At 46.8% G+C, this 12,050-nt stretch overlaps 1 protein-coding gene across 12 annotated transcripts in view; it reads left to right on the forward strand.

The window, feature by feature from the left end:
* PPIP5K2 (diphosphoinositol pentakisphosphate kinase 2) overlaps positions 1 to 12,050 on the forward strand; it is a 160,743-nt gene that overhangs the window by 22,280 nt on the left and 126,413 nt on the right. For all 12 annotated transcript variants that reach the window (XM_040421590.1, XM_040421591.1, XM_040421593.1 and 9 more), the window contains exons 3-4: positions 478 to 673; positions 8,453 to 8,543. In XM_040421590.1, coding sequence (XP_040277524.1) covers positions 478 to 673; positions 8,453 to 8,543 — 287 coding nt within the window. The remainder of the gene's footprint in view (positions 1 to 477; positions 674 to 8,452; positions 8,544 to 12,050) is intronic.

A 12,050-nucleotide genomic window follows, 5' to 3' on the forward strand; every position in this document is an offset into this window, starting at 1 on the left:
ACACAAACACTAGGAGAACATACAAACTCCATGAAGGTGTTTTCTCTGGTGGGATTCAATCCCAGATCTGCAGGGAAGCAGCGCTAACCTCTGAGCCACCACCCCTGTAATTCACATTATTTTTCTAAAGTTTTCCAATTTTAAAATCTGCTTCTTACCCACCACAGTCTTCTGGTCAGTATTCTGTATCGATATTTGTAAGCCAAAGCCAACGAGTGGGCAGATCTTGTCTCTTTTTATGATCCATGTCTGGTTTTGACTTACGAATACTAATGCAAAGTACTGACAAAATTATAAGTGACCATTGGTTGCCTTCACACTAATATGTTGGATAAGTGTAAACGATACCGTAGGGCGAGCTTAGGCATGGTGAACTTTACGGAAAATCCTGCACCACCATCCATATTCACGTTTCCGATCAGCATTTTCTCTGCCGCCACTCAGAGTTTTATAATATGCCTTCATTTCGTCTTGCAGCCCCCAGAAAGGCAGATTGTGGTGGGGATCTGCGCCATGGCCAAGAAGTCTAAGTCAAAACCCATGAAAGAAATCTTGGAACGTCTGTCGTTATTCAAGTACATCACCGTGGTCATCTTTGAGGAAGACGTCATACTGAATGAACCTGTAGAGAACTGGCCTTTGTGTGACTGCCTCATTTCTTTTCACTCCAAAGGTAACATATGAAATGAGGTGGAGCAGATGGGAATAGCATCTGGGGTTGGCGGGAAGCCTGCACAACACAGGTACATGCCTGCGGTTATCGTTTTTGAAAGCCTTGCACTTTAGGGTTGCCATAATGCCAGAATTTGAGCTTTGGTTTTGATACCAAGTAAAGTATCACCATTTTGATAAAACCTTGTGCCTCACGTTAACAGTAACCCCCATCAAGTACCTACTCGCATAATGGACAAAATGGGTTAATGAGTGAAGGTGTATGATGGAGTTACGTACTATTAATGTTAGGCACATGGTTTAATTCATGTGGACCTCCATGTGCCTCTTATTAATCGTAAATAACCTCATCATGTACATCGCATTAATCCCATGTTGTCCATTATGTGAGGAGGTACTTGATGGGGTCAATGGAGGTACTAAAGTAATAACACTATGTGCCTCATATTAATAAGTGACCCACATCATGGCAACATTAGAGTTAATGAGTCACATTAACCCCAGTGTTTCATTATGTTGCTGGCTTGCTGCGGTGCACGTAATCAGAAGCAAGCGGAACCCTCCGCTTGCACGTCGCGCCATTCTGCTCCTTGACTCTCCACCCTCAGTCTACTCTGCATTTTCATTTATGGCAATGGCCGCTCCCTTCCTTCTGCAGGTGTGGCCACTGATGAGAACATGGCGTGTGCATTGTTAGACGCGCACCATGTTCTCTAATCTGAACTGCTATTAAGCTGCGCAATAGAGTATCAAACCAAACAGGGTATCGAAAAAGGTATTGATCTTTTGATACCCGATGCAAACCTATTGCGCACAGTGACTCAGATTCAGCCTCTGGTCAGAATAACTTTCTTCCATCTACAGCATCAGTTATAGCAATCGGCACAATTCTCCTGCAGTTTTCATTAAGATTTATGGGAAACATTATCCACATGCCTCTTTGCAAGTGTTAAATTACATGGTTAGGGCGCATTCATACGACCGTAGTGTTTTGCGGATACCGGCCATGTGCATACCGCGATTTGCGGACCACACATGGCCGCAACCATAATAGAAAATGCTTATCCGCGATTGCAGAGCTACGGGATAGAACCACGGCTGAGGACAGCACACGGTGTGCTGTCCGCATCTTTTGAAGCCCCGTAAAAATTGCGGAACGTATGCTGACTCATTCATACGGCCGCCTGAATGAGCCTTTATTTCCACCTCAGGCTGTCATGGCTGAGAGTGGAATAAGTCTCCTACAAGCCAGCGATGGGGGTGTCTGGAGTAGCGGAAACGTCCAAGTGGGCCGTGCTCTGCTGTTTCCATACCTTTCATAGCGGTGAACACTTGCTATGGAAACCGCTCCCAAGATCGCTGTCCTGCACTGTTTAGCTCCTATTCTCTTCTATGGGAGTTACAGAAACAGCGGAGCACCGCCAGCTCGGCCATTTCCAGTTTTCCCTAGCCGATGCTTGCTAAGGTAGCTCCTATTTCAGACATGAATGACTGAGATAGGAGTCACCCTTTAAGGATCCATTCACACGTCCGTAAGTGTTTTGAGAATCCGCAAAACACTGACACCGGCAATGTGCGTTCCACATTTTGCAGACCGCACATCGCCGGCACTTAATAGAAAATGCCTAATCTTGTCCGCAATTGCGGACAAGAATAGGACATGTTCTATATTTTTCAGGAATGGAAGTGCGGGTCCGCAATTCCGGATCCGGGCAGCACATCGTGCGGCCCCATAGAAATTAATGGGTCCGCAATTCTGTTCCGCAAAATGCGGAACGGAATTGCGGACGTTTGAATGGGAGCCTAACATAAAAGATCCAAGGAAGGACTGTACTCTGCCGTGTGACTTTCTGAACCAGCCATGAGTTTATATCGCTTTCTAATTTATCATTGAAGATGTAAACTGATCCTAGCGTGAGGGATTTGAGAAAGTGTTAGTGTCCTTTCCCTCTCTCGTTCTTGGAGTGGCTCCACCCAGATGGGCTATACCCTTCGCACAGACACTAAACTAACCAGTTTTAGTTTAGTGTCCGTAGGAGGCAGACATGACCTGCTCTGTTTTTCTTTGCAGGTCTTGCTGCTTTTTTTTTTCTTCCATAGGCCTCTGCCTGCTGTAAAATGGGGCTTTAGTATCGCCCACTGCAGGCGCGTACTATTGTACGTCATTGGTCACCCAGCCCCCCCATTACTGCATCAGCAGTGGCATGCCGGCAATCCCACGTAAGTGCGAGTTTGCCGAAAAGGTGACCCTGCGGCGCCTGAAGACGTTGGACGATAAGTACTTCCCCTGCGTCCCTGCCCCATAGGGTCTCCTAGGTTAGTTCCCCTCTTTTGGCCAGGGGGTGGGATTCACTTTATTCGGGGGGGCCTGGGGAGTTTTCCAGAGGGGGGATAAATTTTCCCCACACTTGTGGGGGGGCCTTTTTCTTCCCTCTCTTGGGTTCCTTTCTCCTCCCTGGCCACCCATACCTCTCCCCGACCTTCCCTTCTACTTTAGTCCCCGGCTTCTGCCAGGACTAGGCCGCATCTTCTCTGGCCTGTCCTCGGGTCCCAGTTTTCCCCTTCCTGGGTGTCGCTAACTCCTCAGGAACACACACACACTACACACACTACACATACACCTGTACCTATTTTTTCTTTTCCGGAGGGCCCCCGGTTTCCTGCAGTTCCTACCCGCCGACGGCACACCTTTTCTGGCCGCTTCATTAATCGAGGCCCCAGCTTTTTCCTCGCTTAGGCCACATCCTCTCCCGCCCCTCCTCGTTCCTCTCTGCTCTTGGGAGGGGTCTCCTCCTATCCCAGTCAAGCGCGGGCTTTTGCCCCTGGGCTGAGTTTGCACTTAGCTGCTTCTTCTGGGCCTACATCTTGCCAGTACTCGTGGATCTCTCTTGCAGCCTTCCTGCACTCTTCTGTGGCTGCTGCAGCACCTCTTTGGGGACACAGCACCTGGGGTCCGGTAGGACAGCCTCTGGCTGGCTGCTTTTCAGTTTTTTCAGGCTCCCACTCAGCCCTCATGTCCTCTTCCAGAGAAGACTCCCATTCCCAGGCCCCCCTCGGGGGCCTCGCGTATTTTACGTGCACCTGTTGCAATAAAAAGTTGCCATGCGGTCAGCCTGACCCTGTTTGTGCGCAGTGTCTTCTCCCCATGCCATCTCAGGATGCCGTGACCACCCGTTCTGTGTCGGTCCCTCCTGAATGGGCCTCTTCCCTGTCCCAAGCCATAGGGAACCTTGCCCGACTCTCCCAATCCAGGGTCAAGTCGCTGGACCGCTTGCCTGCCCAACTTGCGGCCGCCTCTGCCCCTCCCAGGGACCCCTCCGCGGACGGGGCACGCTTATGTTCAGACACCAGGTCCCACAAACGACCTCAGGTTGTCACAACTATGTCCCGCTCCTCTTCGGGTCACTCCCAGGACAGGTCTGAGGCTGGCGACGAATCCTCCCCTGCAGCACCTTCCGCCGCCTCGAGGGCTACCTCTGACTCAGATTACGGATCGGAGCAGAGCACAGCCCTGTCTGAGGCCATGCATGATCTCATAAGGGCAGTTAGGGACACTCTCCACGTGCAAGAAGACACCAGGGGTGGCAAAAGCCTGTGTGGTCTGAGCCAAACAGCTTGTTTGGTCCTTGCCCCTGGATTCTACTCAGGTGGAGCTCCATCTCCTTGCCTCTCATCTTCTCCAGGTATCCCGGTATCTTTGTGATGTTTTCCTGGAATCGGCCTGCCGCACTAGCAGGGGGCGGCCGCTAAATCTGTGGCCATCCACCGTACGGTCTGGCTTCGTGCCTCAGTGGCGGATGATGCCTCCAAAAAGGTGCTCATATCACTCCCCTTCCCTGGTGGTAGGCTTTTTGAGAAGCATTTGGAGGAGCTTATTTCTGAGGCCAAGGGTGGGAAAAGTTCTCTCCTGCCCCAGCACCGTCCCTGCCACCGGCGTCTAGGTCTGCATCGCGATCACAGCGTTTTTGCTTCTTTTGGGATTCCTCCTCCCGTCAGGACAAAAAGACTGTTCGTCCTTCCCTCAAGGCCAAGCACTCCTGGCACCCCCCCCCCCCCCCAAGCCTTCCAAACCCTAGTCTGCAAAGCCATCATCTGCATGATGGTTTCCCCCCCTTGAGTCACCCCCTCGAGTGGGAGGTCGTTTGCTCTCCTTTCAGGATCACTGGAGCACAAGCAAAGATGACGCCTGGGTCCTGGAGGTAGTTTCCTCCGGATACAAAATAGAGTTCTCCGCCCTTCCAACAGGTTGGTTCTTCCAATCGTCGGCACCCAGGTCCCCCTCCAGGGCGGCCGCTTTTTTTCAGGCCATTCATTCCCTTCATGCGCATGGAGTGATTGTTCCTGTCCCTACCTCGGATCGTTTTCAGGGGTTTTACTCGAACCTCTTCCCAAGAAGGACGGTTCTCTTCACCCCATTTTGAATCTGAAGGCTCTCAACTATTTTGTCCATGTCTGTCACTTTTTTGCATGGAGTCCCTCAGGTCGGTGATTGCTTCCCTCAAGGTGGGCGAGTTTCTGACGTCCATCGACATCCGGAATGCTTATCTGCATGTCCCCATAGTCTCATTAGAGGTACCTTCGCTTCACGGTAGGTTCTCTGCATTTTCAATTAGTGGCATTGCCCTTCAGCCTGGCGTCTGCCCCGAGGGTCTTTACAAAGCTGTTGGCTCCCTTCGTCGCACTTCTCTGTACCAGGGGAGTGGCAGTAATGCCTTAGGCCTATTGCACACGACCGTATGGCTTTTTCAGTGTTTTGCGGTCCGTTTTTCATGGATCCGTTGTTCCGTTTTTTGTTTCCGTTGTGTTTCCGTTTCTGTTCCGTTTTTCCGTTCCGTTTTTCCGTATGGCATATACAGTATACAGTAATCACATAGATAAAATTGGGCTGGGCATAACATTTTCAATAGATGGTTCAGCAAAAAACGAAACGGAAACGGAAGACATACGGCTGCATTTCCGTATGTGTTCCGTTTTTTTGCGGACCCATTGACTTGAATGGAGCCACGGACTGTGATTTGCGGGCAATAATAGGACATGTTCTATGTTAGAACGGAAATACGGAAACGGAATGCATACGGAGTACATTCCGTTTTTTTTGCGGACCCATTGAAATGAATGGTTCCGTATACCGACCGTATACGGACCGCAAACAACGTCCAGTAAACGGGAAAAAAAAACGTCCGTGTGCAATAGGCCTTACCTGGACGATCTTCTGGTAAAGGCGTCGTCCCCCTGTTCCCAGCCAGAGGATGGATTTCCTGGGCATGGTCAAGGCAATTCCTTATGCCCAATTCCACACCCGGTCCTTTCAGCTTTCAATTCTTGCCCGGTGGAACAAGTCTCTGTCAAAAAAACTGTTTCCCGTTGCAAAAACCAGCAGTAGTCCCCCATCATGTTGGGATTCCAGCGGCCTTGATACCTGTTCTCCATTGTAGAAATATCTTTATGGAACCGTTCTCCATGTTCGTCACTTACGTGTCCCAAATTGGGTGGGAAAAATTCAAGATGGGAATGTAAGAAATGCACTTTCAATGACATTCGGCAGCCAAGTTGTTCATATGCTGTAAGCATGTTGTCTACTAATTCAGCATACTTTGCAGCTCGTCTGTTCCCAAGTTCTGTACTACTAGCACAAATGCATCCCAAGCTGCAAGACGCACTCTTTGTCAGATTCTTGCGCTGATCATAACTACTGTATTTGCCACATATGTAGCAGAAATTGTCTGGATCGTTAACATATTTGCGTTTATCCATCTTAAGTTTCAAAACTGATAGCACTATAACAGATCACTTTATCAAAATTTGTCCAGCTTGCCTTATATACTTAAAGCTGACATCAGCCTGAGTGATCCCCCTTTCCGGTTGACCGCTCACTTCCACTAGGGCGGTCCCGGCATCTGGCCTCTGGCCTATAGGTCTGCAAGGCCACCACCTGGGCCTCAGTTCACACATTCTCCAGGTTTTACCACATCCATTCCTTGGCCGCCTCCTGATGGTGCTGTCTCCCCCAATGTCATTCATGAGAAAAATGGATTTTTGTACTTAACGTAAAATCTTTTTTCTCATTGGATACATTGGGGGACACCGATCCCACCCTCGTTGTTTTTTTCTTCGTTCGGTTTCCCGGGACTCTTCGATATTGGTCCTTTTTCTGGTTTAGGACATGTTTGCTTCACTTTTCGCTCTGGATTTTGGTGCTCCTACTGCTTTAGTACCAACTGGTTAGTTTAGTGTCTGTGTAGAGGGCATAGTCCATCTGGGTGGAGCCAACACTTTTCCTTTCTAGTGTCAGCCTCCTAGTGGCAGCTGGGCATATACCATGGTGCTGTGTCCCCCAATGCATCCAACGAGAAAAGGATTTTACTGAAAGTACAAAAATCAATTTTTCTTCTGACAGCCTCCTTGTTTTACTAGAAGAGGCTGCAATACACTTTTTATATACTACAAGGAACACAGTTGGTGCTGAATTAAATTACCTGAATATAAAAGGAAGTTTGCACCTCCCAGAGGCGGTTACTGCAGCGCTGCTTCCATTGAAGTGAATGGTCACCAGCTGCGTCCACTACCAATGGATGGAGCTGTGTAGTACCAGCGCCGGGAGCTACTGCAGAACAGCTAACTGGCGGCGGTGCAGGATGTCAGACCCCACCTATCAAGTAGTGATGGCCACTTCTGAGAACAGGCCATCACCTTTTAAAGGGTTGGACAACCCCTTAAGTTTATTCTGAATGTTTTGAGGGCCACCTGTTATTGGCGGATACAGATTATTTTTATTTATTTTTTCTCACCAAGTCCGCTAGCAAGTTTTCGTATGTGGCTCAGCCTGGACTGCCCAACTTGTTAGAGGAAACAAGGATTGCGCATGTTGCAGTCCGCCCTCCCTATTACCCTCTTGGCAGATTTGACTCTGCATCAGTATAAGAGGGTGAGAAGATGGCGTTGTAACATGTTTTAGCTACAGCTTTCTTGTACGACAGCACATAAGCAGATGAGGTACAGTGGGGCAGATTTATAGACCTGCGCCAGATTTTTCACAGTGGATCAGGCTGACCACAGACAGATAGTCTAACTATACTAACTATTGGCTGGCTTATGTTGCAACAGAATTCTATGACGAATTGTGACAATTTTGATGCAAAAGGATGCTTCCAAAGATCAAGCTAGGTACATATATCCCTGTGAGTACATAAGATGACCATCAAGCTGTTAGCGAACCAGTTGCCAATGATATTGGATCTTCCCTGTATAGAACTGGATATCAAATATTATTAAAAATATTATTCAAACTATATATTCAAAAGTATACACGGACCAATGATCACGCTGGGTACGTATATCCTTATGAATACTTATATCAATATAATGGCAATCAAGCTGAATATATATGTCCTTAAAATAGTTCAAATCACCCTGATATTGGAATTAACCTCAATGTCCCTGGGATTAGACCTTCATGTTGGCTTACAAAGTACAAAGATAGTATTCTTAATGGAGACATTGCAGATTTTGGTGCGGATATGCTGCAGATACGCACATAAATCCACATGGAAATTTGTGTGGATCTTACGTGCGTTCACCCGTGTGCAGGTGGCCTTAAATACCAGATGGTGCCATACTAAGAGAATGTCAGTTCTCCAGTGGATTGTTTTTAGCAGCCTTTAAATCGATGAGCGTGGCACCTTATCCACATACTTTTAGCTCTGCGTCTATTTCCCTGTTTATAAGGTCTTCTGTGTACATATTAATGAAGTTTTTAACCCTTTTTTTTTTTTTTTTTTAGGATTTCCACTGGATACATCAGTTGCTTATGCAAAGCTCCGGAATCCATTTGTTATCAATGACTTGAATTTGCAATATCAGATACAAGACAGGTGAGGATTCTGTAACATTTTATAGCCATGTCCAGTATCCATGGGTGAGAATTGGGATTGTGGAGATATATAATACTCTTTCTAGGAAACACTTTATTCAAGTGAGAAATCAAATCAAAGTAATCTTCTAATAACTTGTAAATGCACATGAGAAGATCAGACTACCAGGAGGGTACTGCACTGGAAATCCGACAGCTAGCCATTCAGATCAATGTCTGGGTTTTTCTTCACTTCCCTCTCTTTGAGCAGTACCAGAGGGATTTAAATGGTCTTTTAGTGGTGGCCAAAGATCAGACTTTACCAGTGTCCTCTTCTGACTTATCTATCACATATCAGAAGATATTTGTTTTATAGTATTTTCTCTTAAACAAATACAAAAATGCCTGTGCTTGCGGCCCTTGGTGTCGGTGCTTGTGATCCAAGCGAAACCTGAGATCTCGCACTACAAACATTAAAGGGGTTCTCCGGGCTTTTAATATTGATGACCTATCCTCAGGATAGTGGGAATAGTAGATGTAGAGCAGCACCCACGGACCATCAGCAAAACCACGGCCGCAGATCCTCAGCAGCCCACCGAATAGTACAAACTGGTAACGGCAGCATCTCCAGCGACTTCTTTATTGGACAGACTTCACAGAAAGTGTGCCATAAAAATAAGCAGCTACGTTTTGGCTACTACATAGCCTGTGTCAAGCCGAATACAGAGTGACACTATCCACCGTTTTTAAAGTGCACGCAGCTCCCCCCACATACTGGGAGAGCCGATACAATACAACATGACCAATCCAGAGCAAATACTCATTAGACTAATTGCTTTCAGCTGTGGATAACTTACTTACCACCTGTGCTCACCTCGCCCTACCAAAACCCGGAAGTAGCCATTCGTCAAGGGGACATCAGGACTCCAACATCGCGTCTGCAAAAGTGCACTGCGCATGTCATTACTCACATTCACTGCCGCGCAGGACCTGGGGAATGGGCGCGTCCTCTATGACGATCATGTGATCACCACTGACCCCTCTGCAAAACATGCCATTCCTTCCTTAAAACATTGGATATAGCGCCACTATGTGCACCAAATGAACACGTTCCTTGGTTCTGGCGTCCGGTGTGCTGTGAAGTGTGCACGTGTCCACCACCACCACTGCTCCCACCCTTCTCCGCAGACTTGATTGTGATATCCTTATTACATTCCAATTGCTTTAATGCTTCCCTTTCTCGATGCTTATTCTTCCTATTCCTCACCCCCTGTTCTCTCAATGCGTGTATTTTTCTCGACACAATCTCAATATTGGATTCTATAAGATGGTTATTTGGTGGTGGTACAAAGGTACTTTTTTTTCTTCAGCTCAAATTTAGATAATGCCAATTCAACCATATCTTTATTATCAATATTAACCCCATCTTCAACTGTGGGAAAAAAAACTTTCAATCTCAAACGTCAAAAAAAACCTATGTAAATCCAATTCAATCCCAAACCAATAGCTCTCAGTAGTGGGACAAAAGGACAATCCACGACTTAATACATCAATTTGTACATTGTCCAGTTCTACCGAGGAAATATTCACAACCAATTGTTTTATTTCCTCTGGTCGCTTTGCCCTGAGCCTCCTTGTTGTGACCGGGGAAAATAGGTGGTGGCGGGATCCTTCTGCCGCCCCGTCAACATTTCCTTCTCTTATATTTTGTGATTGTCCTAAAAAAAACGGACTTCCCAGATTCATCAGTAGAGTCAGAATCGCAGGTGGTAAATCCGAATTGCCCATAATCGCACCTTCTTCCTTTTCTTCTCCTGGGTCTATTTTTTTTCCACAGTTGAAAATGGGGGTAATATTGATAATAAAGATATGGTTGAATTGGCATTATAAAAATTTGAGCTGAAGAAAAAAAGTACCTTTTGTACCACCACAAAATAACCATGTTATAGAATCCTATATTGAGATTGTCTCGAGAAAAATCCACACATTGAGAGAACAGGGGGTGAGGAATAAGAAGAATAACCTGTTGCATCGAGAAAGGGAAGCATTAATGCAATTGGAATGTAATAAGGATATCGCAATCCAGTCTGCGGAGAAGAGGGGAGCAGTAGTGGTGATGGACACGTGCATTGAGTGGTGATCCCAAATGGGAAATTCTAAATACATTGAATGAGATCATAGATGAGGCTTTTCATCAAGGTCTCATCAATGATGATCTGAGCAATTATCTTAGAGTGCAGCACCCCATCACCCTGCTGCTTTATGTCCTACCTAAGATTCATAAGAGTCTAGAGGATCCCCCTGGCAGACCAATTGTGTCTGGCAGGGGATCGGTTTTCAGCACGATTGCTGTCTTTCTAGACAGATTGCTACGTGTCCATGCCATCAGTGCCTCCTCCTATATAAAGGATACAAGTAATTTTTTGACCAAATTGCGTGACCTTCGGTTACCTACTGATTTTATTATTTGGTAAGTTTTGATGTGATATCTTTATATACATCGATTGAGCATGAGTTTGGCTTAGGTGTCGTTGATGTTGCGCTGGCCGGCACGGGGCTTTCCCTGAGTGGGCTCCGGTTTGTCCTCCACCTTCTGGAGGTGGTCCTGAAGAGGAATTACTTCCTCTTTGGGAACACCTTCTACCAACAACAACGGGGTGTGGCAATGGGGTCTAATGTGGCCCCCGACTTATACCAACATCTTTATGGCGGAGGTGGGGGACAGATTTGTTTATTGCTCTGAGTACTCTGGGAGTGTCCTGTGTTGGTGGCGCTACATCGACAACATTTTCATCATATGGACTGGTGTGAAGGAGGGATTGGACGAGTTTCATGGAATCCCTGGCCTGCAGTTTACTGTGACAACCTTTTAGGAGAAGTTACAGTTTCTGGATGTCAGGGTGCATGTGGAACATGGGAGGTTGAAGACTGACCTTTACTAGAAACTGACTGACAGAAATATGTTGAGATATGATAGTAGTCATCCACGGCGGATGTTGGATTTGCTTCCTTGGAGCCAAATGTTGCGAGTGAGGAGGGTGGTATCAGAGGATGCTACTTTTGTAGCTAGAATCGACGAGATGACTAACAAATTTGTGGAGAGAGGTTATGCTCGCAGGTTGTTACATAAGACCAAGGGACAGTGCTATTTTGGTTGACAGAGAGACCACTCTTCACAGCACACCAGATGCGAGAACCAAGGAACGTTTTCATTTTGTTTCCACATTTGGTGCACATAGTGGTGCTATATCCAATATTTTAAGGAAGGAATGGCATGTTTTGCAGAGGGGTTTACCCTCAGTGTGTGCGTTTGATAGCCCCCCATTAATGGCATACAAAAAGGAGTGCAAATTTGGGTGATAAGCTGGTGAAATCTGATATAGGGGAGGCACATGGGGAAGGACAGCGCTATTTGGCACCTAGAAAAATTGGCAATTTCCCGTGTCTGGGTTGCTGCAACTGTGGCAATCTCATTAAGGGCGATACTTTTTTTCCACTATAGGGATGGGTAAGATATAGGATTAGACAG

Source organism: Bufo bufo, chromosome 2, assembly GCF_905171765.1.
Source record: "Bufo bufo chromosome 2, aBufBuf1.1, whole genome shotgun sequence".
In the NCBI taxonomy this organism is placed as follows: domain Eukaryota; kingdom Metazoa; phylum Chordata; class Amphibia; order Anura; family Bufonidae; genus Bufo; species Bufo bufo.